The sequence below is a fragment of the Myripristis murdjan genome, chromosome 13 (assembly GCF_902150065.1).
Source record: "Myripristis murdjan chromosome 13, fMyrMur1.1, whole genome shotgun sequence".
Taxonomy (NCBI): domain Eukaryota; kingdom Metazoa; phylum Chordata; class Actinopteri; order Holocentriformes; family Holocentridae; genus Myripristis; species Myripristis murdjan.
In genome coordinates, this window is record NC_043992.1 from 29,771,490 (window position 1) to 29,796,048 (window position 24,559).

At 44.0% G+C, this 24,559-nt stretch overlaps 1 protein-coding gene across 1 annotated transcript in view; it reads right to left on the reverse strand.

Annotated features, from left to right (window-relative positions):
* Positions 1-1,103: 1,103 nt before the first annotated feature.
* LOC115370713 (protein jagged-1b) overlaps positions 1,104-24,559 on the reverse strand; it is a 46,599-nt gene continuing 23,143 nt past the window's right edge. The window contains exons 3-14 of the mRNA XM_030067855.1: positions 21,699-21,756; positions 17,872-18,120; positions 16,369-16,429; positions 15,409-15,539; positions 14,096-14,215; positions 12,974-13,087; positions 9,481-9,594; positions 4,959-5,072; positions 4,380-4,426; positions 3,604-3,780; positions 2,669-2,819; positions 1,104-2,561 (exon numbers count right to left, since the gene is read on the reverse strand). Coding sequence (XP_029923715.1) covers positions 2,125-2,561; positions 2,669-2,819; positions 3,604-3,780; positions 4,380-4,426; positions 4,959-5,072; positions 9,481-9,594; positions 12,974-13,087; positions 14,096-14,215; positions 15,409-15,539; positions 16,369-16,429; positions 17,872-18,120; positions 21,699-21,756 — 1,773 coding nt within the window. The 3' untranslated portion in view covers positions 1,104-2,124. The remainder of the gene's footprint in view (positions 2,562-2,668; positions 2,820-3,603; positions 3,781-4,379; positions 4,427-4,958; positions 5,073-9,480; positions 9,595-12,973; positions 13,088-14,095; positions 14,216-15,408; positions 15,540-16,368; positions 16,430-17,871; positions 18,121-21,698; positions 21,757-24,559) is intronic.

Genomic DNA, 24,559 nt, shown 5'->3' on the forward strand with positions numbered 1-24,559 from the left:
TGTATGGCTTTCTTTCCAGCAGCATTAGTCTCTGGAAGAAGACTGGGAGGAACTGGCACTGACATGAAGTCCGGCCTTTGTCAGTCTAATCTTGATCCAAAGTTCATGTCATCAAAGCTGAAAGAGACAAACTTGCATGCAAGAAAAAGCTGGATCAGTGTCAACACCTCTGGATGATAACAGAAATTGTCATTGAAAACAGCCCTGTCCTTTCTAATGACCTACAATACTCAACACTGACTTTAAAATGTTCCGAATAATAACTGAAGAATTAAAAACTCTCGATGATGAGCGGCTGCTGATTTTCTGCTTAATGTAAACTTTCTAATGGGTGGGCTGGGGTCCGACATCCTGGGGCGCACAGCAGGTGTAGAGAGGGTCCTGAACATACAATGGTGTGTGTGCGTGTGTGTGTGTGTATGCTCTATTTCCTACATTTCCTCCTGACCAGGGTGGCGACAGGAAGCCCATGTTCATTTCCAGCCTGCAAGGGCAAAGGTCACATTCATCATATCCATTTGGCCGTTAACTGTCACTGCAGCGACCTCTCACTTACTTCATACTGGCTCCTTTCCTGTCTCCTGCTCACTATCGTTATGTTGCAACATTAACATTTAGCAATAACATTTAATAATTAACAATAGCCTGACATGTGCAGACATGTGTTCATACTTATGTCTATTCTCACAAAGCCAGCTGCTCTCGGTTTTTTTTTTCTTTTTCCAGCAAATCCTCAAAACAGACAAGTCCCTCACAGCCGCACTGCCATCCTCTAGGAAGACGGGGGTCAGTCAGGCGGTTTTCCATTTTTTCCTGGCACTGTTTGCATTATTGTGCATGTGTACATGTGTGTGTTAGAGAGAAAGGTAGGGATGGAGAGAGGGAGGGAGGGAGAGCTTGCGCATACAGTGACCCACTGACCTAGTCATAGTGGCTACGAGCCATGTGATCCATGATGGAATATCCTTGCACACACACACACACACACACACACACACACACGCACACACACAGTATGAGAGGGATTTATTCCTTCTCCAAAGATCAGAAACTTCATGAATGGTTACCAGAAAAAAGGGATTCAGTTGATAAATGCACTTTTATTACAATCCACATGTGCTGGCTGTTCCCAACGGAGAGCGAGATGGGACAAACAGAGCGAAGTAAAACAGTGACATTCTCAGACCAAACCACAGTACAAAAAGGGCATCAATATGTACAATATATTTATATACAAAAAAAAGAAAGAAAACACTATTTTACACACCAGTATGAAAAAAATCATACATCTTTGACAACTGTAGTATTACAGAGACGGTACAGGCAACAGTGTATGGTTTTAAAATCAGTTTTCACAAAGTTTAAATGTCGTTTGATCACAAGTATGCTCTCTCTTTTGACAAATATAGCAACTCAGTCTCATTGTTCTTTTTTTTCACAGGACATTTTTAATTGAATTCAGTGATTCATTAAAAACTGCATTTATGCCCCTTCACTCTTTCTCTTTCTCTCTCCCTCTCTCTCCCACACACACACACACACACAGACACAAAGGAAGAGACAAGTGTTAAATAAACATCCATCCATTGATTTCTCTGTCTGTAGGAGCCCAGCGTGCAGCTGAAATGTCTAAACAGCCGTCACAGGGCGTCGTGGACTCCTGGGAACAGGTTTGGAGGCTCCTATTAAAGACGATCCTCTGGGATTCAATAATCCTCTTACGAACACAATATATTCCCCTCAGAGCATCTGAAACACACAGCTGTAGACGGCAAGGCAAGTTTCTGAGTCACCAGATCAATCGTGAGGTCAGGATGAGCCTCACAGTCAAGGATGAAGTGCCTGGTGCTTCTCACAGTCGCTGACTTCACTCCTCAAAATAGGCTCAAAGACAACAACACAGTGAGATGTTTGACCCTGCCACTTAGCAGCCTTTGCTCATAAAGATCACAGGGTCACTGCCTGCAGAAGTCACAGCAGGGTCACCGTCACCATTTCTGCAACAATGACACAAAACCAGTGCCGGGCGCAGGAGTCAAAGCCCTGCGAATCAGACACACAAAAATAATAATAATAATAATAAAAAAAACCTCTCCAGAAGCCAGAAAATTCAAAGTTCAAAGGTCAGACCTCCAGTTCCTGGTTGTCTGTGTAGTGGAAGCGGTTCAGCTTCTCTCTCTCGCGGTTTGAGATGTCCAATTTGGGGGCGTGGGCTGGCTTCAGTGCTGGGGAGGGGTGCGAAGGGGCTGGGGAGGGAGGCAAGGTGAGTTCGATCTCCTCGTAGCACCGTGTGACGGGGGCAGGAGCAGGGGTGTGAGAGAGCGGGGCGGCAGGGGGAAGGAGGGGCACAGGACGGTCCACGTTCCTGATCAGGTTGACAAACTCCCTCTGGTTGTTGATGCCCTCTTCCTGCGGGCCGCCTTGCTGCTTTTTCCGCTTCCGGTGCAGGTGGGAGAGGATGAAGGCGCAGGCGGCGCAGCCACAGACGGTCACTAAAGCCAAAACGCCCACCAGCACCATGTAGAAGCTGACACCCCCGTGCATCGTGTCGGACATGGCACCTAAAGACAGGAGAGACCGATAGAGATTGCACACCGACACGAGATCACAAAGATTTTGTTTTTAAAAGATTTTCAAATATACAGACTCACACATATTTGTCCCTTACCTGGACAGTGTGGACCGATGCAGGGGTCTTTGAGGCTCATGCACTCATTACCATAATAACCTTCAGGACAGGCACACATGTACCTGCCCTCTGTGCTGTGGCAGGGCACCCCCTGCTGGCATGGGTTGGGATTACACAGATCCAACACTACCTGAAATCACAGAATGATGGAAACAATGAGAAGGGTAGAGGAGACACTTCCTTGTCATACATTACTTCAGAAGTCAGTCTTAAGCACTTTTGGGGGTTTGCCACTTCAGAAATCCCTCTATTGTACTAACCTATTAACCTACATAGCGTGTCTGGTACTACGGTTCCCTAGGTGGGACCCTGGGACTTCCACGGGTGCTACATGGGTCGAAAGGCACTTGGGAAATAGTTTAATTTTCAAAATATTGCTATGAAAGCATGTAGGAATTGGGCTATTTTAAATCAGAATTAATCAGAGACGAGGAGCATTAGCATCCTGTATATATCTGCCCATAATTTGTTCTCCCTGAAGCAGATCAATACAGTTTGATGTTTGTTCTCTGGCAGGAAATAGTTCCTGACAAAGCTCTTTGCCTCCGAGCGCTGTGGATAATGCCGGATATCTGTGTCTTTGCTGTTGGAAAGAGCTCTCCCTGTTGAGATTTTCACACATAAATTTTTGATGGTTTGAGCTCCACAAAAGAATACCCAAGCAGCCCCATTGTACCAGCGTGAGGTGAGACAGTGAGGATTGTGAAAGACAGAAAAACCTTGTCAGATCACAAAAAATGATCTAAAAATCTAAAATATCTCTCTTTTTTTTGCTTTTCAGGTTAACTGTTCCTTAAATCACAGGGTTAGTGTAGTGGTGTTTTCTGAGCTAACACAAATCTACACGGAGTCCTTACAGTGGAAACATGTGGGAACACCTATCCTAAATCCAGACTCCAGGAAAGCAGACCAACCTCACAGAACAATCCTGAATATCCCATGGGACAGTTGCAGGTGGCAGCTCTTCCCTCCTTCTCCACACACTGTCCTCCATTCAGACAGGGGGCGCTGTCACAAGGACCAGGGCCGATCTGGCAGTATTTCCCAGAAAAACCAGGCAGGCACAAGCATCTCGACCCTGACACCAGGTCCTGTGTGGGACAGTAAGAGGCTGCTAAGTGCTAATATGGCATCTTAGTGTGTAATATACATATGAACAGTGTGGACACATGTAAACACAGATATGTGGAGAGAGAGAGAGAGAGAGAGAGAGAGAGATGAAGATGATGATGGGCAGAAAAGATACTGAAGAGAGGTATATGAAAGTCTGACTCACACACACACACACACACACACAGAGAGAGAGAGAGAGATCTACCAATAGCCATGAAACATCTGGCCACATGAAAAAAATATCACCCACATCTGGAGAGGAAATAAAAGGAGAAGCTTTTAATTCCTAAAGAAGCTCTGAAGCCGTGGGCTTTATCACAAAATACAATGATTCCTTTGTATTATTTGTTTCCCAAGTGGTGCTGAGAACTTTTAATTTCACTGAACAGATGAATTTCATTGAGAAAGATGAAAATGGAAGATGAAACGACGCCGGTGAACAGGAGAACCCGAGGGGCACGTGGGAAAACATGTAAGTGCTGTGACTGATTCTTCCAAAAAAAAAAAAAAAAAAAAGACTGAGACGAGAGGCAAATTGGACAGAGACAGAAAGTCCCAGTGTAGCGGGGACTCTCACCTCACAGCGTCCTCCGTTCAGACACAAACCCTGGCAGCTGCTGTTCCCTGGAGATCAGACAGACACAATGTTAACTGATCACACAGAGATACGTGTGGTAAACAAGCACACCTTTTTTTTCCTGATGATAGTTTTAAAGCAAAAACACAGTGTAGAGTGAAGACAGAGAGGCACTGAGCGATGCTATATAGAGTATGGGCCAGAGTTGAATCCCTCATGTCATGAAAATGTGAAATTTGTCTTCATATTGTGCAACCGGACCGTATCTTCCTGCCGCAGCGTGCCAGTGAAACAGTGATAAGAAATGATTTGCCCAGAGCAGCACTTCACACACACGCTTACAAACAGTGTCAGTGCCACACTGTTCAGGGATACCCGGTGTATGGTGATTGATGGGGTTAATTAGACCTGCAAGATGATATAGTGCACATGGGCTTTGGGCCCGAGGAAAAGTGCAGCTTAAACACAATCCGCTGAGGTTCGTCATCTTTCACTACCTGCCTCCAGATGCCACCTACTTCACCTCCTTTCCTGTCCTTTCCTGTCCTTTCCTTTCCTTTCCTGCCCTGTCATACTCACTGATGTCACAGTTCGGCCCCGCCCAGCCAGGAAGGCAGTCGCACAGATATCCACCAATCAGATTGCGGCAAAAGCGGGCATGGACACATACACTCATCTCACACTCATTGGTATCTATAGAGAGAAAGGGAAAAGTGAGAAAAGTTAATAAAATAGCAACTACAGATGAATAAGAACAGGATAATCAGCTTCACAGAGGATGGTTCTTTGCCTCCACAGCGTCCCTTTAAACCGCTTAATAGTCAGGACCGAAAACTGAAAGAGCCCACATGGTAGGCATTTTTGAGGAAAAGCACTTCATCTGTTGTTTCTGTATGATTTTTTAGTGCTGAATCCATTTCTGCCGTATACCAAGCTGTAAAAGTTACCGTTTAGTCATAATTATTGATTTATTAGCATGATTATTGATTAGTCGCCCAAAGTTAGAAATGGCTATCAGTTTCCTATTTGTCAATATTCTATATATGATTGTTTGGTATCATTGTAAAGGGGACCTTCTCAGCTTTCATTTAAGCCCATGGATGTCTCTTTCTGACAAACACAGAGGTCACATGACCTCCTTAAACCATAAATTACACACATTTTCCCACATTTTTCGCCTAAACTATATAGTTTCTTTTATCCCTGTGGGATCAAGGGATATCAGCCTGGCCTTTGATTATTATTACATTTGTATTAGTAATAATATCATTATATCTACAGTAAACAATTGGTGAGGTTGTTTTTACGTAATGCTGGAGAATGAATGGAGGTGAATGTGCCTGAGTCGGTTACTGCTATTTTAAGGCTCACAATAACCTCTCACAAAGAAATAGTATGGGTATATCATACATTTCCTGAATCCTCAAAGTCCATTAGGTATTGTGGTTGTTGTCTTTTGGGTATCAAGGACTATATTCAGCACTAAAAAATCTTACAGAAACAACAGATAAAGTGCTTTTCCTCAAAAATGCCTACAGGGTTACATGGTTCTGAAGTTACAGCCCAGTCTATAAAGCCTACGAGCTGATTATTCTGCCTGTACCCTGGTCACTTACCAGCAACATAAAGGAAAGAGGAGGAAACAGTAGAAAAGATTCAGTCAATGTGTTTTTCCTCCCAGTCGTTGGTTTATCAAGTCGATGAATTGGCTGTGCTGCCACAGTTGATAACAAGTGAGATTCGACAGCTGTGATTTTTAATGTTGCCATGGTGACTTGATGGGTGGCGGATGAATTTAGAATGGTGATTAAAGTTGAGCCTAACTGAGCGTGCAATACATGGTTTTAACGTACCCCTGCCGGCCAATCAGAAAAACACAAATTAAATTATTTAAACATATAAGAAGTCTTCAGGGTGAAATGTGGAAATGGGTCTTTGCTAATGTTCTGTAAAAGTTGTGCAAAGTAACAACAGAAAGCCTCTTTAGAGAAAACAGTGCTGAATGTTCTTCATTCTGGACGCGCTGAGTGTAATTTCACATCAATTTGGTGAAGCAAGGACTGCAAAATCACGGTTTTCAGTTTTGGTACAAAATCATTACATCCCTGACAGTCCAGCTAGTGAGCTGAGGCAGTTTTCACTACACACTGCACAAAATCACATCCTCATCTCTGTTATGTCAGCAGTGGATAACACTGACAAGCTGACGGCAAATGTCGTCTCTCACTATCAAAATATCCGTCAGCAAACCACTGTATCGTCTAACTTGACTCCATAGCATGACAAAAAGCACTTATACCATGAGCGCTTATTTCATAACAGATAACAAATTCCTCTCATTCACAGTGTCACAAATCACAAAAAAGCTATCAAACATAATCAAAGCCATTAAAAAAATGTCTCGAGCAGTTCCAACTGAGGCCCCACTGAGCTTTAAACACTGGTCAAATTAAGTTAAATTAAGTTTTGAAGTGGAGAGTTAAATCGAACTTTGAAGTGGGGAATTACTGGGCAGAGGCCAGCGGGACGCACACCACTGCTTTAAGTGAGCTCACGAGGGGGAGAGAGCGCCTGCCCCTCATAGATCAGATCCAATGTTATGTGAATGAACGCACAATAAATGCCAAGTTATGTCTTGCAGAACAGGATTTTTCACCACGGTTGCTTGGAATGCGAATCCCGGGGAACTATTTCGATACTGGTCGTGTTTCTTGTTTTAATGCTGCTTTTATAGTTGTGTGTCTGTATTCCTGTCAGTCTGGGAGCCTCGAAGCTGGGACCCCCTGAGGGTCGGCACTGATAGCAGAAGAGAGGGATTAGACTGTGACTGTGAATGAATGAGGAGGAAATAGTCAGCCAGTTATAGGTAATCTAAACCTGTTACTGCCAGTGAGAGTCCCATTAGGATTTAGCACCAGTGGTGTCGGGGAGTGAGGGAGAAAATGAGCTACAGGAAGGGGAGGAGGAGAAGGTGTATGTGTGTGTGTGTGTGGGTGTGTGTGTGTGTGTGGGTGGAGGGTGGGGGTATCTATAGGAAAGGCCTAGGGATTCTGCTTGGTACACAGGAGGAAATGTGGGAAGGGAAGTAGGCTAATAAAAGAGTGAATCTAATAGAAAGTATAATTGCCTGGTACCATTTGGGTCTCTGCTGATGCTCTGCCAATAGGCCGAGGCTATAAACACGGTTTTATCACTTTTGTTGGGACACTACATGCACAAGCGGGTGTGCGCGTATGTGTGTTATACTGTGAGCTGCTGAACTGCGGTGTGGAACCACGAGGGATTATCAAGTGTCAAAGTGACATATCACTGTAACACAGAGGAATAGGAGAGGCTGTCATCCTGAAATATGTCTCTGCTTTCACTTCATGAGCCCCAAGCCTCTGTTAGTGCATGTGTATATACAGTACGTGTATGTGTGTGTGTGTGTGTGTGTGTGGGCGGCTGTATATGACCTGTTTCTGTACAATATCCCCTATGCTGTATTATCTACCAAAGCGACCCTTGGGGAGGATTCTCGTCAATATGAACTAATGCAGCCCAAAGAGACGTGACGGTGCATGGAGAGAATACTGATTCACGGTGAGAACGCGCTGAAGCATGAATTTTTAAAATCTGTTTCATTTGTACAGTAAAAGCATTTCTCAGGTCAAATTGAACACATAATCACATACAGCTCACTGTAACTACAGAAACCAGCTGTGTGGCATACATTTAGCTCACCGGGACGGCGGTGTTAAAAATCCTAAGAATGGATTACTTCAAGATGATGAATATCAGATTTTGCCATTGATGTACGCATACTGTTATATGCTAATGCTCTAATAGGGATTGTCTCCTTTTTTCAGCAGATTTGAATGCTGTAAAAGGAGGTAATCCCCATCACAGAGGCTCCAGTGTGTTAAAAACATTAAAAGCATTACACCAGTGGAAAAACAAGAGAAAGACAAAATTGCATGTAAACCTGTCTGATTTACAAGGTTTCATTGATCAGATATGGTTAGGTGTGATGTTGAGCTAAATAAACGGATTTTAAAATTTAAAATGGATCACATCCTGGTCACTAATGTTTTACAATCAAGACTGAAAACTAGACGTGATCATCATTAGAACAGCCTGCATCATCAATTAAAACACTTCTTAACCCTATAAAGCCATTCGTATCATATATGATACACATTTTCAATTCCGTTTATCGTTTTCCATTGGCACTTCAAGTACATATCATGTATCATACACTAGAAAGGTCGTTTAATATTTGATGTATATATATATTGTTATAGGACTAAATAAAGGGTTCAGTTTAAAAAAAATGGAATTTTCTGCCAATTCTTTCATAGTTCAGGCTTTATAGGGTTAAAACTGATTTTAACTTGCTCTTATTTAATGATCTTTAACTTAATTAATTAATTTAACTGACTGCCTTTGACCCCCCTTTTATGTTATCTCCTTTTGTGTTTCCTCTTTGCTGATACGTTTAAAACTGCATTTTGCTATCACTGTTGATTTGTTAAATGTGCCAGCAATGTGTTTTCACTGAGGAAAATAGCCATCTTCATTCAGTATTCCAAGAGACTGTCCTGGAACTCATATTCAGACGTAAAACCTTATTTTTTTTTAAAGGATGTGAAAAAAAAGTCTGGCAGTGGGACGAGATATTCCCACTTGTCTCCGGTGCAATTTCATTTGTTTTAGGTTTTTTTTTTTTTCTGGCTCAAATATGCTGAGCAGCCAACGAGTATCAAGAAAATGACATTTGATTCAAATTCTGGGGATTAAATTCTGGGAACAAGTTGATTAACATTGGAAACAAATGGGATTATCTCATCCCACTGGCAGTTTTTTTTTCTTTCTTTTTACTTGTTTTGAAAAACAGCAAGATTTTAAGACTGAACATGCAGCTAAATGACTTGTCAAGGCAGACATTGAGAGATTTTGCAGTGTTGAATTGAATTACATAAATGAACAAAATTATTAATCTTAAAATTATTAATAGGCAACCATCAGTGTCAGATGGTACACTCTGCATACATGTTACACTGTTACATAGCTCCTTTTTAGCTCTTATCAAAGGTCTTGAAGGTAAAACAGCCATACTGACCCAGTTGGCACGTCCTGCCAGTCCACCCAGGGGGGCAGAGGCACCGGTAGCCCCCAGGAGACTCCTGGCATGTCGCCCCGCGGCCACAGGGGCTCAGATCACACTGCTTCACCGCTGCAAAGACACAGACAGCAAAACAGTCCATGAGCCACTGGGCTGTGTAATGGGAATGTGCTCTGAGAATGTATGAATGTCAAAGAGATACTTAAAGTCTTGTGTGCATGTGTTGTGCAGTGCCGGTGTGTGTGTGTGTGTGTGTGTGTGTGTGTGTATGATCCCAACTGTTGCATTGGTATGCGGATGCTTTGGCGGTCTGTGTTTTCATTCCCTTTTCTCCTGCTCTGGTTCCTGTGCAAACAGTGATAAATAAAATCATCTGCTGCACATAGTTCACACCTCATAGCGTTCCCAGAGAGAGAGAGGGAGAGAGAGGGAAAGAGAGGGAGAGAGAGGGAGAGAGAAAGAGAGAGAAATGAGTGAACTGGAACGAGGGAGTGAATGATAGGAATGGGGAGAAACTGAGGGTAAAATAGAAATGGACAGAAAGAGGGAGCTGCAACGCCTGGTTCCACTCCTCTGAGGAGGAATTAAAAACAGATAAAGAAATAAAGGAAATGTGAGAGACTGAAATTCAAGTAGAGGCCATAATCGGACTGAGAAACAAAGAACGACAGCACGAAACAGACAAAGAAACGGAGACCCATGCAGTTCTAGGGGTTAATCATGCATAGCAAACAAATATGCACGGCATATTTGTACAGTAGTGGCATCGTACGTTTTCCCATGAGCAGCTCTGCAGTGTACTTCTCTCACTCTCCCTCTTTCTCTCATAACCTTTTGTCATTTACCTAACCCTACAGAACAGCCATTTTCCATCCTCCTGACCCCGACTGCAACCCGGCGCAATAATAACTCAGTCAAGCGCGCGGCGGTTCCCCCAAATCTAAACTGAGAATTCATAACAAACAAAGAAGCCTTTAATTAATACCCTTATATATATAAATCTAGTCTCAAAGCAGAGCTGTGTTGTGGTTATGGTTGCCATTCCCAACAAGCCAAACAAGCCGCTCACTATGTGCTCCCTGGAGAGTCTCGGCCACAGACAGAGACAGAGATAGACCGTCTCCCTCAGTGTTGGCTGCAAATATTCAGTCAGGCCTATAGAGTGAATTCTGCGATGTAACTGACTAATCAATTCTGCATTAAAATATGGTAATTTTGTTGTAAAACACACTGTTAGTGGCAACCTACTGCGTTTCCTCTCTCTGTCATGAAAAACTTTGTTGTTGGTGTGTTTACATGCTTGCAGTAACAGCTGACCTGCAGCAGCGTTTATCCTAATGGGGGTGAAAGCAGATGATGTGGAACCCTGCATGTTTATACAAAGAGCTCTGAGAGACTGTACCTGCATCGTGCAATCACACACACACACAAACACACACACAAACACACACACACTGTACCTGAGCACAAGCCTACGTCATCCCTCTCTCTCTCTCTCGCTCTCTCTCTCTGCTGCACACAGACAGATCACATGATCTCTCACTGAAGCCCAAGACAGACTGTTGTGACAGTTCAGTCGTTGCCCAGCGAAAACATTTTTGACCTTTTAGCCACCTGCCAAATTCACTGAGATGGAACGATATGGTACATGCTGTGTGGGCTCCTGTAAACCAGCGGCAACAGGGGAGAGCAGTGGACAGGGGATTATCAAGCAGTCGTGTTAACTCGAACTCATGAGCAAGTCAGCAGAGCGGCTGAAACAGAATCTCTGCTGAAGATAAAAAATTCCAATATCTGATATCTGGAACAGAACAACAATAACACAAGCCATTCAACTTGGTAACACATTTATTAGCCCTGCATCCACTCCTCTCAGTTAAACTTAATTGTATTCATCAACCCTGACCTAAAGAGGCGTTTTCACCAGCTTCGCCTCTGATTCACTTCCATTCAAAACCCCACCAGGTGCAAAAAATATATATATTTTCACTTCCAGTAGGGTAGCAATTTTGTGTCTCGCCTTCACACCGCTTTCAAATTAGGCTCAAATTTCACATGATGTATGAGCTAGTTGTGTTTGGTCAATAGAGGCACTGCTGGGCGGTGTTAAGCTCAGGGATGGGGGAGGCAACAGTTATTGCTGTGTCCCCCCACCTGGTTTTGTATGACTTGACATTATCTGCTGACAAAAATCACCAGGAGAGAGAAAACAGACTCCAGCCTGATGAAGGTGGTGGGGTAACTCATAAAAACAAGTAATTACATGCGCCATTTTCATGCCCGTCAGCAAACTGGATTGCCTTTCAAGTATAGTGAGGAACTAATTCCTGTTACACTCGTGCTAAATGATCACAGGTGCTGTTAATTACACTAATTTATATACTGATTGGCACATTGATTGTACAGAGCACTTTACATATTCAATAAATATAACAGCCTAATGCCTTGATGAAGGCCTGAAACTGAAAGCTTATACACTAGAAGATGTAATAAAGGATCTTGCACAGACCTGAGCATGCTTGAGACTTTCTTCCACAGCTCTGGCATGCAAAGAAAATCTGTTGTCTAAAAATAGCCAGTGTGACTGCCCCCTAACAGTACAGCCCAAGTTAAGGGTTCCTACTTAAAGCCCAGCGTTAACATTTTCAGAGCGCACAGTTTTGATTGGAAAGCAAATACTCTATTGCTTTGCAGACCTTACAGTGGTGGATGACTTTGCTGCAGAGTGGCGTTTAGTAAACACTGGCCTTAGGGTGGAGATATTCTGCGTTAAAAATTACAAGTGTGGGGCGCCTTGGTGGCTCTGTGCTTTACGGCATCCCCTCTCTCTACCGTGTCTTTCATGCCTCTCTCCACTGTGTCTGTCTAATAAAGCAGAAATGCCCAAAAAACAATCTTTCGACAAGCTGCAAATGTGAAATGACTGTTAGCCCGGGCCTAATGGAGGTGTCAGCACAGAGCTAATAGGGGTCTTAGCGCAGGGTTAAATGAAAAGAGCTACGTCGCAGTCAGTCAGGTAGAAGCCTCTTACAGAGACACAGTAGACAATGAATATCTGATGCACTGCCTTTAAACCAGAACACACAGTCAAACTCACTTAAATTGCATTTGATTTCTGTGTTTGTCCCTTTAAATTAAATCAACAGAGTCAACCAGGGGTGTTACAGGGGAGTGTGTCGCTTTTATACTTATGCACTGTATATATGCATAAATACACAAGTACACACACACACACACAAAGGGGGAGAGAGGGCGAGAGGGAACACTGATTGCTGTTGATGTTGTTTGCGTTCGGAGTAAATTAGTTTCCTCTGGTGGATTGATTCGAATCACTTACTGGCTTTGAACCAATAACAGACAATCACAGGGAATTTTGCACTGCCCAACCCCTCAGCTCAAGGCTGCATGAGTGTGTGTGTGTGTGTGTGTGTGTGTGTGTGTGTGTGTGTATGTGTGTGCATGTGTGTGTGTGTGTTTCATTGACAATCACCATCTGCGCAGGTGTGTCCGGTCCAGCCGTCGGGACACAAACAGCTGAAGCCGGTTGGGTCCTCCACACAGGTGGCCCCGTTCATACAGGGGGACAACAAGCAGGCGTGCTCCACTGGAGGGAGGAGAGACAGGAGGACAGGACAGGACAGAGAGGGAGGAGGTGCAGAAGATGGAGGGATGGAGGAGAGAGGACAGAGGATAATGAGCAGTGTGAATTGCGATCATTACTTTGGATGATTTGAGGAACATCAACAAGGTGCTTTGGCATTCTTCATATCAGTCTTCTAGGCAAAACTGAAAGTAAAATTAAAGGTTGTGTTTGTCAAAATGAAGACATGATTGGCCATAAACATCACTGTCGCCTGTTGCAAAGAGGCTGTTTGTGTTTGTTGCCCCTCCTCTTTCTTTCTTGGCTTCGCTCCACATTGTTTTGAAGAGCAGAAAGAGGGATAGGAGCCGATATACAACCTGCGGGGGGAGAGACAATATCATTTCTGCCAAAGTCAAGTGTGAGGTTGAAATGCACAGCTGAAAGTGTGCAGTTAGATTAGTGGAGCGGGAATAAAGCAAATCCTGTCTCGTGTTTCGTGCTGTAAAAGAATTTCCTTTCGTGCTGTAAACCAATAAACAGATTTCTTGTAAAATCCAACATCATGCAACGTAAAATGCAGAGTTGAGGCTCTTGGTGAGGGACTTGTTTGTTTAAAAGGAGGTATCCCATACTGCTTTAAGTTGCAAAACTTTCAAATTGTATTCACAAAACTGGGACGTTTGTCTGGTGGAGGTCCCTGACCAAAGTGTTGCAGGTCTTGTACAGCAGTGTGTAATGTGCCTTTCTACATTTAGCTCTTACCACACCTGCATGAAGGCGTTAAAATCCTTTAGCACCTTTCATTATTACTGATGCCGCAATATTCTGTGATTTTTCTGCAGAAACTAAAATTGCAATCTGTCATTATGATCAGATACTTGTGCAATGTTACATTTAATTTTGCAAAAAAAAAAAAAAAAAAAAAAAAACATGCCAGGAAGATGTAGATGACTTGGATTTATTTTTAAATGATTCTCAGCTCACATTTTTTTAGTGGTTCAGATGTCTGAATTTTGAAGTCACACTCACCAATGTCACAGTTGCGCCCTCGGAAACCTTCTTGGCACTCGCACTGGTACTCGTTTGGCTCTGTGTTGGCACAGGTCCCACCGTTCTTGCAGGGCTGGTGGGTGCCACAGTAGTTCAAATCTGAGGCAGGGAGAAGGCAGGGAACAATGGAGGGAGAGGAGAAAATGAAAGAGGGATACATAATAAAGTCATAGGGCCTGATTTATTAAAAGGTCTGCATGTATGAAGACATGTAAACAAGCATCAACGTGTCTGTTAGCAAGAGCACACATTTTAGAGCTCTTTTGTTGCTTTTCCCTTTATCTCCTCTGCTAATGTGCTTGCTCAGTGTGACTCTGTCTCAGGTCAAGACTGCAACATTTACTAGCTCCGCCCATTCCACACACAAACACATGTACACCCGCATTCAAATGCATAAAGATACACACACACACACCCAGAGATAAACCAGCACTAACCGAGACACCTAACCAAGAAAACCTCATAGAAAACATTAATAAATTTGTACAGAGCACGCACTATTCCTCCTTCTGACACACACACACTTACACACACACTCATACACCCTTGTCTGAGAGCATGAGTGAGTCCAGGTTGGCGCAGTGTGCTCAGTATGCAGGCCAGTAGCCGCAGGGCCTGTTGTCTCTCGTGTTGGGGCTGATTAAAGCCTTTGCTCTCTGTAATGATCTCCTCCGTGCCCGCAGCCTCTTTGTCTCTCCGAAAGCCCTTTACAGAGCGTTTCTGAATGGCTAGAAGCAGCTTAGGACCCCACCTAGCCAGGCAGCACCCAGCCCGGCCCCGCTCACATTCGCTTTACCCAAGGCTATCGACTTTCCCCTTCACAATACAATGCACCACCCGTGAGCTCTTGTGTGGCTCGCAGATCCCAGATCCCACACTGAGACGGAGATAGGTGGGGGCAGGTGTGTGTGTGTGTGTGTGTGTGTGTTTGGGGGGGGCTGGGGTAGTGTAGGGGAACACTGCTACAATATTGTGGGAAAGGTTGAAGAGCAGAGAGTTAAAGCACTCAGGGAGTTGCGTCTTATCTTATAGTGAGGATCAGTGGGTCGTGCCTTGGAAAACACACACACACACACACACACACACACACGCACACACACACAAGCACACACTGTCCGATTGGACTTGACCTAGGTGTATGTATAGTGTACTGCAAAGCATTTAGGAGGTTTATTTTAACAGCAGCAGATTAGGAAACTCCACAAAAAAAAAAAAAAAAAAAATCAGTCGTCTTTATTTTGCTCTTATATTAAAAAAAAAAACACAAACAAATGGGCCTCACACACACACACCTTTGTCACACAGCAGGCCTCCCCAGTTGACGTCACACACACACTGCCAGGGCTCAGTGCAGCTCCCGTAGACGCAGCCGGGGAACGTCACACACTGGTCACACAGAGGACCCTGCCAGCCGTAGTGACACCTGGACAGACACGGGGAGAGAGAGGCTCACATTTGGCTCCATCTTTACATCTTACATGGTAATTTTATTTTTTTGGGGCAATTCTTGGTTTGATAGTGACAGTGGAGAAAGACGGGAAAGCCGGGGGGGAGAGAGGGGATGACATGCAGTAGAGTGCCCAGCCTTGATGACTGGTATGTGCCCCTCCATCATTCATAGTAAGTATTTAGCTGTTGTTGTGTTATTAATGTAACTCACGGCAGGACTGATGTTTCACTTTACTTTAATTTTATGTTGTGACACCCTAGTTGTTTTCTTGGCATTTATCTGGCGAGGTATATTTACTGATGTAGTGTTGCCATATGAAGCCCTTCACAGGAAAACTGCAAGAGCCCTTGTTAGACTCAGGACATCTCAGATCCTCTGACACGGGTTTTTTTTTTTTTTTTTTTAACTACTTTCTAACTTTCTAACTAAACAAAAAACTAAAGGAGACCAGACATTTGCGGTTATGGCTCCTAAACTATGGAACATTTACCACACACTATTTAAAAAGCCAAATTGGTGAATGCTTGTAAATCTCTGTCAAAATATCATTCATTTAACTCAGCCTTTCCATCTTCTTAAAATGTGCTTGATCATGATTTACGCTTTGGTAACATAGCACTAAAAACAAAAAACATTAAAAAGTTACATATACAGTTTATTATTATGATTATGATTATTATTATTATTATTGTTATTAGTCTGGTCATCATTATTGTTGTTATTATTATGTTCATTTATCGGACTGTTTCTGTTTTGCAGTAAGTGTGGTGAGAGTGTGCTATTTGTAATATTTTCAACTCACTTGCATTCTCCAGGTACAGTACAGGAGCCGTGGGCCTGGTGACACCCCTGTCTGCACACCGCTGTGACCACCACGCACACACACCCACACGCACACACCCACACGCGCACACAGGCAAGCATGCAAACACACACGTAAACACAGCTATTAGTGACAGGAAAACAGTGCCCATGGTGATAAAACAGGAACAGAAAACAATGACAACACAGATTTTAGACCCAATCAACACTGGTGGGAAAAAAATAAGCCCTTCATCAGATAAACAGAACACACACTTCACCAGACTTTACGACACAGGTTTTGTAAGCGGATCACCCATGTGGCTAAAACAGAAGTTTAACACATGGCTGCCAGCTCCGTGAAAATGACTTGAGGGGGAGAAATATCCGACAAACTATTCAGCAGTCATGTTCTTCAAATTCCCACAGCTGGAGAACATTATAATGTAACCTCTTAAACTTGACTTTGGTCAGAAACTTGCAGGGGGTAAAGGAGCAACCCTGGCTAGGTTTTTTTTTACACTTCCTGCTTCTCTTCAATCCAATCAGCAACCTGCTGGGGAGGAAGTGAGATGGATTTGGCAGAAATGGGTTCGGGGAAGCCTACAGGATGTCGTTACACTGGCTGCATGTCCTTCGTGGTTCCCATGGTTTCCACCCTGGTTTCCTTCGCCTACTCCCAGCTTCGCAACCTGATGGCAACGCTCAGAGGTGACACAGTGAGGTCATCCAAATGATGAGGCCGCAGGGCTGTGACTCACTGTTTGGACGTTCACTCAAGGAAGACAGACGTCAGTGTAACGCGCTGAGAGCTGTCAGTGTTCTTCTGACTATTTATGGGTGTAGATATGTGGTGTGCGACTGTGTGTGTGTGTGTGTGTGTATGTGTATTACTAACAAAGTTACCAAAGTTACAAATCCTTTAAAGAAATTCAACCGCAAAACAAAGGTAGTTTTAATGACAGAATCATTTGTAATTATTAAATACTGACTAATACTGATATTAATGCGATAAACCACAAGAGGATATACATAACGGTGATTTTAACAGCCCTGCTAGGCTTGAAGCTGTTATAAAATGACCGTCACATAGCACTTTAATGTAAAAAAAAGAACACAAACATTCAATAAATCCTTTATTTTCAACATAAAAAATAATAACTATACAATTTCAGCCTTCTCGTGATACAGTACTTAAATGGCAGCTATACAAACAGATACGTATTGGTGTCAATTGTGATCTGTTGCTTGCCAAAAAGTGAGCCCACATTTGTTTGCGCTGTTAAGCCTCAGAGCTCATTGGTTGCTTAGCTCTGTTTGTGAACGATTTATGAATGTGTTTACAACCTAATAAGTAACATAACATTATAACACATTCATAAGCCCCTTGTAAAGGTAGTAGTCAAGTGGTACTGTAATCAAGCCAGTCAAAAATGAAGGTCTGCAGCTCTACATTTTCTGAACTTATTTCAAGACACACACAGATTGATGCCCCCTGTCTCACCTTCTCTGCACTCCGGTCCCGTCCAGCCCTCCTTGCAGACCTTAGAGCCGCTGGGGTCGCAGCCAAAGTGACCGAAGAAGTCGTCCCGGGCCCGGCAGAACTTGTTGCAGAAGGGCCCGTAGTAGTTGGAGTCACAGCGGAAACGCAGCCGGTACTCGAGGCTCAGAGTCCGTCCGTGGTGACGGTACGTCTGCCACTGTTCGCCCGGGTTCAGCATGGAGGAGAGGAGGACACGCTCAATCAGCTGGCCTGAGGAGGGAGGGAGAGAGACAGAGAGAGTGTTGAAGTAATAATCTGTCACTTCTAGGATTTAGATTAGAAAATTTAATTGACCATTACTTGATACTCTGTCCTGGGAACTGGAGTGGACCCGGGGGTGTAGTAGTGCAGAGATGATAAGCTTTACTCAAAACAACATTAAATACACAACATGGGGTTTCATGATTCAATGTGACCGTGATCCGAAGTAACAAATAAAAGTGTTATGACTAATGACATGTAAGTATGAATGTGCAGAATTATATATATATATATAATTTTTTTTTGTGCCAGAAAACTTTCTAGTTGTGACATTGGCTTGCAAGAACATAAATAATTTAAATATGTTGTCATACAAAGTGCCAATGATGCAATTTCAATGAAAAGCTTGTGAAACTGTGATCACCAAACCATCTCAATTTTGATTACTACAACAGAATGAAATGTGGCTAATATGTGGATTAATAATAATAATGGATCCTGTCCATAATGGTAATTTAGATGCACAATACCCAGCTCTATACCTTTGTCCCTTCGTCTGCCCAGTATTTTGAGCAGCGCCCGTGGTTTTAACACCATCAGAGGACGAGACAGGACAGTGAAGACATGCGCAGAGTCCATGTCTGAGAAGCAGCCAGGACTCCAGCATGAATAGGGATCGAGACAAGGGCAGCGTGCAGGACAAGGGGACATGGTCGGAGCGAGCGAGGGGTAGAGAGAGCAGCCGGGACAACAGAGAGGGCCTGACTGGGCCTCGGGCAGCGCCGGCCCGGTGGCTGCAGCTCCTGACCCCCGGGGGGGAATTCCCAGAGGGCCTGTCATCCCCAACTCAGTCATAATCCCCCCTGACAGGGTATTAACACACACAAAGCACTGAGAATGTGTGTGTGTGTGCATATGTGTGTATCTGTGTATCACGTTGTGTGTGTGTTTATGAGATGGGGGGGGGGATAAAGGGAAAGATCGCGAGATAGTGAAGCAGAATAGAAAGCCTTGTTTGAGGCAAGTCAGCGGTGGACAGAGGGAGCATGAGAGAGGGAGGGAGTACAGTGTGTGTGTGTGTGTGTGTGTGTGTGTGAGAGAGAGAGAGAGAGAGAGAGAGGGAACAAGACAGAGCCAAACAGAGCCAAAGAGGAAGGGAGGCAGCTAATAGCGTGCACACACACACACACACGCACACACACACATAGCAAACCTCCTGATGGAGAGATGAGATCACCATGGTTTGCACAAAAGAATGAAAACAAGGGGCATATATTGGCCAGTGTGTATGCATGTGCATGTGTGTGTGTGTGTGCGTGTGTGTGTGTGTGCGTGTGCATGTGTGTGTGTCCATGGATGGTGAGAGGGGAAAGTGAAGAGAACAGATATTTGCCCTGTCGCCCCTGCAGTCACGGCTGCAGCTCCAAACTGTTGAACTGCAATGTGTTTTTTTTATTATTATTTTAGAACTCTGACAAGTCAAGTCAAAGAGCTAATTTCATCATCATCAGTCGTGTGTTGCTCTGCCAGAAAAGAAAAACAGAAGAGGTGGGTGAAAAGAACAAGGGGGGGAAAAAAAGCGCCAGCATTACCAACGGGCACAGCAGGGAAGATGTATAACAGAGTCCGATTTCCCCTCTAATGTGATTAGATGGGAAGGCAGAGCAACAAGGGAACGCAAACAAAGAGAGAGAGAGCGAGAGAGAGAGAGAGATTGGCTCAAATAGTGTAGAAAACAGCCGAAACAAGGGTAAACACGCCGAATCCAACAGCCCCAGAGCTGCTTTTGAAATCACACGACGCACAAAAGCAAACACGGATAAGCGGAGGCACACAGGTTTGCGTGCGCGCGTGGGTAGCAAGGAGACGTAAATCTCTCTGGCCTCCGGTGATTGTCCCCCACTGCTTGGATTTAGTTGTGAAGTGTTTGCCCTTGACAGTGGCTGAGAAAACACGGCAGGAGAGAAAACGCTTCCCTCTGACTGAGTTTTCCATATCACCTGCGCCAACAAATCAATAGACCTATGGAAATCGATAGATCAGCAGGGTGGCACATGTATGCTCACACCAGTGTCTCAGCTTTGTGTTTCTTGTGCAGGTTACCCATAAAATACAACTGTTATTGTTTTGGAGGCTAACTCCAAACATGTGGCTACCACTTTCTTGTGTCTCGTGGGGGAGACGGAGCGATCCTGTATTGTTTCTGTATGTTAAGTTTCACATGTTGTCGTGCAGTGATGGCAATTTTGTGGCTTTTGCGGCTGCCGACTCAGTGCAGTTGAAGCACGGGTGAAGAGACTCGCGCATACCAAATGTGCACACAAAATGACATTATTCATATGGAGCCTGACACAGAGGGGCAAGAGAGAGGGAGAGACAAGAGAAGAAACTGTCTGCCTAGCTCCCCAAAAGCAAAAGGATACACTCCTGTGCGTTCACACTGGCTACATCCTTTGAAAGAAACGCAGCGAAGGTCATAGATATTCAAGGAACATCATGTTTTCTCACAGTTTCCAAGGACTCTTTCAGTGTCAGTTATGAAAGCTATAGTGGGGCTCGGTAATCCTCTCTGATTAGCGGCGGGGCCCGGTAAGTCCATTCAGACTGCAGCGGGACGCCTGTGTTTGGGCTGAGCTAAGCCGCTGGCCTAGTGAAAGGCTTTAGGCCCGATGTAAGGGCTGTCTCAGGAGCTCAGGGAGAAGCGGGCACACAGCGCCAAACAAGGTTGGAAAGGAGAGAGGGAAGAGGAAAGGGAACGAAGGAGGAGGAGGAGGAGGAGGAGGACAGGGAGAAGGAGCTCTGTTGTGGTTCCCAGGTTCTCGTTATCGCTGCAGACATCTTTTGGACAGGACTGTGGTGGCTTCACCGACTGGTGGGGGGGTGGAGGATGGTGAGATGAAAGGGAAGACTGTGGAATGACAGGAATGGGGAAAGGGACAGGAGCATCTGTGTGTGTGTGAGTGTGTGTTTTTTATAGAATGTGGCTTATATTCCCTGTCATGGAGCTTTTCCCGATTATGAGGACAAACAAGGAGAAGAACAGGAAATTAAAGGGTCTGGATAAAAGAACCTGTTACCTTGCATGAGTTTTCTCTCTTTCTCTCTCTCTATCTATCTATCTATCTATCTATCTATCTATCTATCTCTCTATCTCTCTCTCATGCACACACATACAAAACCGATACATTAACGTCAGCTTGCACAGCCACATAAAGTGGTTTACAAGCATTCATGCACTGTTTTCTCCCCTGCAAGGGTTGCTTATCCAGAGCACACACTTAAAGAGGCAGAAAAGGCTGAGGGGCCGGGGGGCATCGGGTGAGGAGGAGGAGAGGAATCAGAATCACACACCGACTGCGTTCAGACATCGACCGAATTGTCTCTACTGGTTTCTTTTTTTTTATTTTGCCTCTCTCTGTGGCAGAACATGCAAATCTCACGCTTAAGGAGACAACAGTTTAGTCTTTCTCCCTCTCCCTCTTTTCCATTCCTGTTTATCTACATGTTCCTAGATATGAAAATATTATCAAGCACACACCCACACACACACACACCCACACATACCCACACACACACTGCAGCTTCACCTGATTCCGACGTCTCGTTGTCAAAGTCCAGAGCCTCCAGCACCAGAGAGAAGGACTTCTGTGAACCAAACATGGAGAAAAAGATATTCATTAGGCTACTAAAATGCAAGAAATCTCCCCTTAACAAATCATTTAATGTCTTATTCAGTGCTCGAAAATATTTCTGTTCTTAAAACAAAACTTATTAGTGGGATGATGTAATCTCTCTTGTTTGCAATGCAGTTTCACTTGTTTCAGGAATATTTACTGAGAACAGGTATGAATATTTTGAACCAAGGCAGAACACAACACATCAGCCCACCAGTATCAAGAAAATGAAACTTGAGACACTTGAGAATGGCTGTTTCTTTTTGTAATTTTACATGACTGCTCTTGAATTCCCAGTACCAGGCGTCAGGTTCTGTCGACGGTCTTGGTCTCATGGTTTCACACTAACTCTGAACCTCGGTTGGAGCGTGTGTTCCTCAGGTTAGGTTTATTTTCCACTGCTGTTTAAATTGTTAATACTCTGTTTAAATTGTTCATATTTCTATTTTTTTTATATAATCCTTGTTTATAGTGTTTATATTGCTTACTGCTATTTATCATGTGTATACTGTATAATTTGCACATTGACCTACCTCTATGCACATTTTATACACCCATGCACACGTTTTTTTCTGTTTTTTTTTTTTTTTTGCACATTGCTTTTTGCACACTGGGTTGTACTTAGACCTTATTCTGTTGTACTCAGATCTTATTCTGTTGTACTTAGATCTTATTCTTTATTTTTTATCTTTTTTTTATTGATTTATTTAATCTGTAATCTGTGGATACTGCTGAAAAACTGTGAATTTCCTGCGGGATGAATAAAGTATCTATCTATCTATCTATCTATCTATCTATCATTTGCCCAACCGGGTGGCACCTTTTGCACACCTGACTGGCCGAGGAAGGAGCCTCCCTCTCCGTGGTCCTTCTCGAGATCACTTCTCTTTTTCCCTCTCTTCTGTGGGTGAATTTTTTCTTGCACACGATGAGGTTTCAACTCAGCGGGGTCATCCTGTTTTGTTTTTGTTGTGAATTTGTGGGCCTGTAAAGCCTTTTGAGATTGTACAGTGATTTAGAGCTCTAATTAAACCTGAACTCGACTTGCATTGGACACCAGTGGGTTTATCTCATGATAGTGGCAGATTTTTTCATTTATTTTGAGAAAAGCAAGACTTTTAACTGAATATGAAACTTAATGAGTTGCAAGATGATTTTTCCAGTGAACATAAGGCATAGAGAACGGCACATTAAACCACAGAGATTAACTGTGTGTACAGTTTTCTTCCTCTCATATACGTGTGTGCATTCATACTGCGCCCCAAGCCTGCTGTGAAACAACAAGCATCAGAGGTGATTCACTGCCCGGACAAGCCGAGGCTGCAGCCGGGTGCTGATTCAAGAAAACTGAAGACGGGGGGAGGAGGGTGAAGCGGGCCGTTGCATCACCGTGGAGTGGGAGGACATCCAAACCTCTGTTCGTCTTAATAAATACAGAGAGCACTTGGACCGGGCTTCCTGCTTTAATGTGCCCTCCATTACTTTCCGAGTAGGCTGTCCAAGTCTTCATGGGGAGTAGTGAAGCATGCAGCGTTACTCCTCAGGTCACCGGATAGATGGAGAGGTAATATGGGGCTGAATATCTATTAAGGATTCAGGGCCTCAGGTAGAGAGCGCTCACATGCAGTCTTATCTGGAGGCTATCCTGCCCAACAGGAGCAGGGGACATTATGGCTCTTTAAATATCTACTTTACAGAGATATCACACTCGGGAGAGATAACACAAGACAGGTGTGTTTTCCTCTGCTTTGCATTTTTTTTTTTTTTTTTGTCTCTTTCACTCTTTGCTGTAGATCAGCGATGAATAATTCAGACCAACACTCTCCCCGACAACTCTTTCTCTTTCTCTTTCTCCCTTTCTTTTTCTCTCCATCCATCCCTCTCTCTGTGAAACACACCAGCGCCTGTCATGCAAATCACCGCACACTGTGCATTGTGGGTAAGGGTTCTTCCTAAAGGGCTACATGGATGTGTGGTCACGTCTCGACTCCACTGCCGCGGGGAGGGGGGCGGGCGGAGGGTGAGCGGAGGAGACGGAGGGAGGAGAAACAGATAGGAAGCGGGTGATGGGCGCAGGAGGTGAGCGAGGTGTGAAGCGAGGGGGAGTTCAATTTGGAAGGAGGTTGAGGGCAGGAGGTCCAGAACAATGGAGGCTTCTAGCCAAAGGCAAGGATGGGGCGCCCGAGGAGTGGAAGATGAAAGGTTGTAGCCAAGGTGCAAAATGTTAGGGGAGCGAAAATTGGTACATGGCCGAAAATACCGAGTAAGGGCGTCACTTCAAGTACAAGTATAACGTGTATGTGTGTGTGTACTGTAACAGATGAGGAGAGGAGACATATGAAGGGGAGGAAAGGTGAGAGCGGTAATTGTACTGAAGGAGAGATGGACCGAGAGAAGGGGTAGAGATGATAATTACATGGGGAGTATGCAAGGAGAGGAAGGGATGACGAGGGAGAAAAAGGGCAAAGACAGCAACTGTGCAAATTACAATATCTAGGGCACATTGATAGTCAGAGATAAAAAATAAATAAATAAACATATATATATATATATGGCATGCAGAGGGAGCAAAGAGGTAGGAGGGAGGCTCTCTGCAGGACAACAAAATGATGGCGAGATCGAGAAGGAGGAAAAGTTTAAAAAAGGAAAAGGTGGCAAAAGAAAGGAGAGGTGATAAGAAAAGGAGGTGAAGGAGGTGGAAGAAGAACACAGACGTACACACACACACACATGCTCACACACACACACACGGTGCTAATGAGAACCAAATAGAT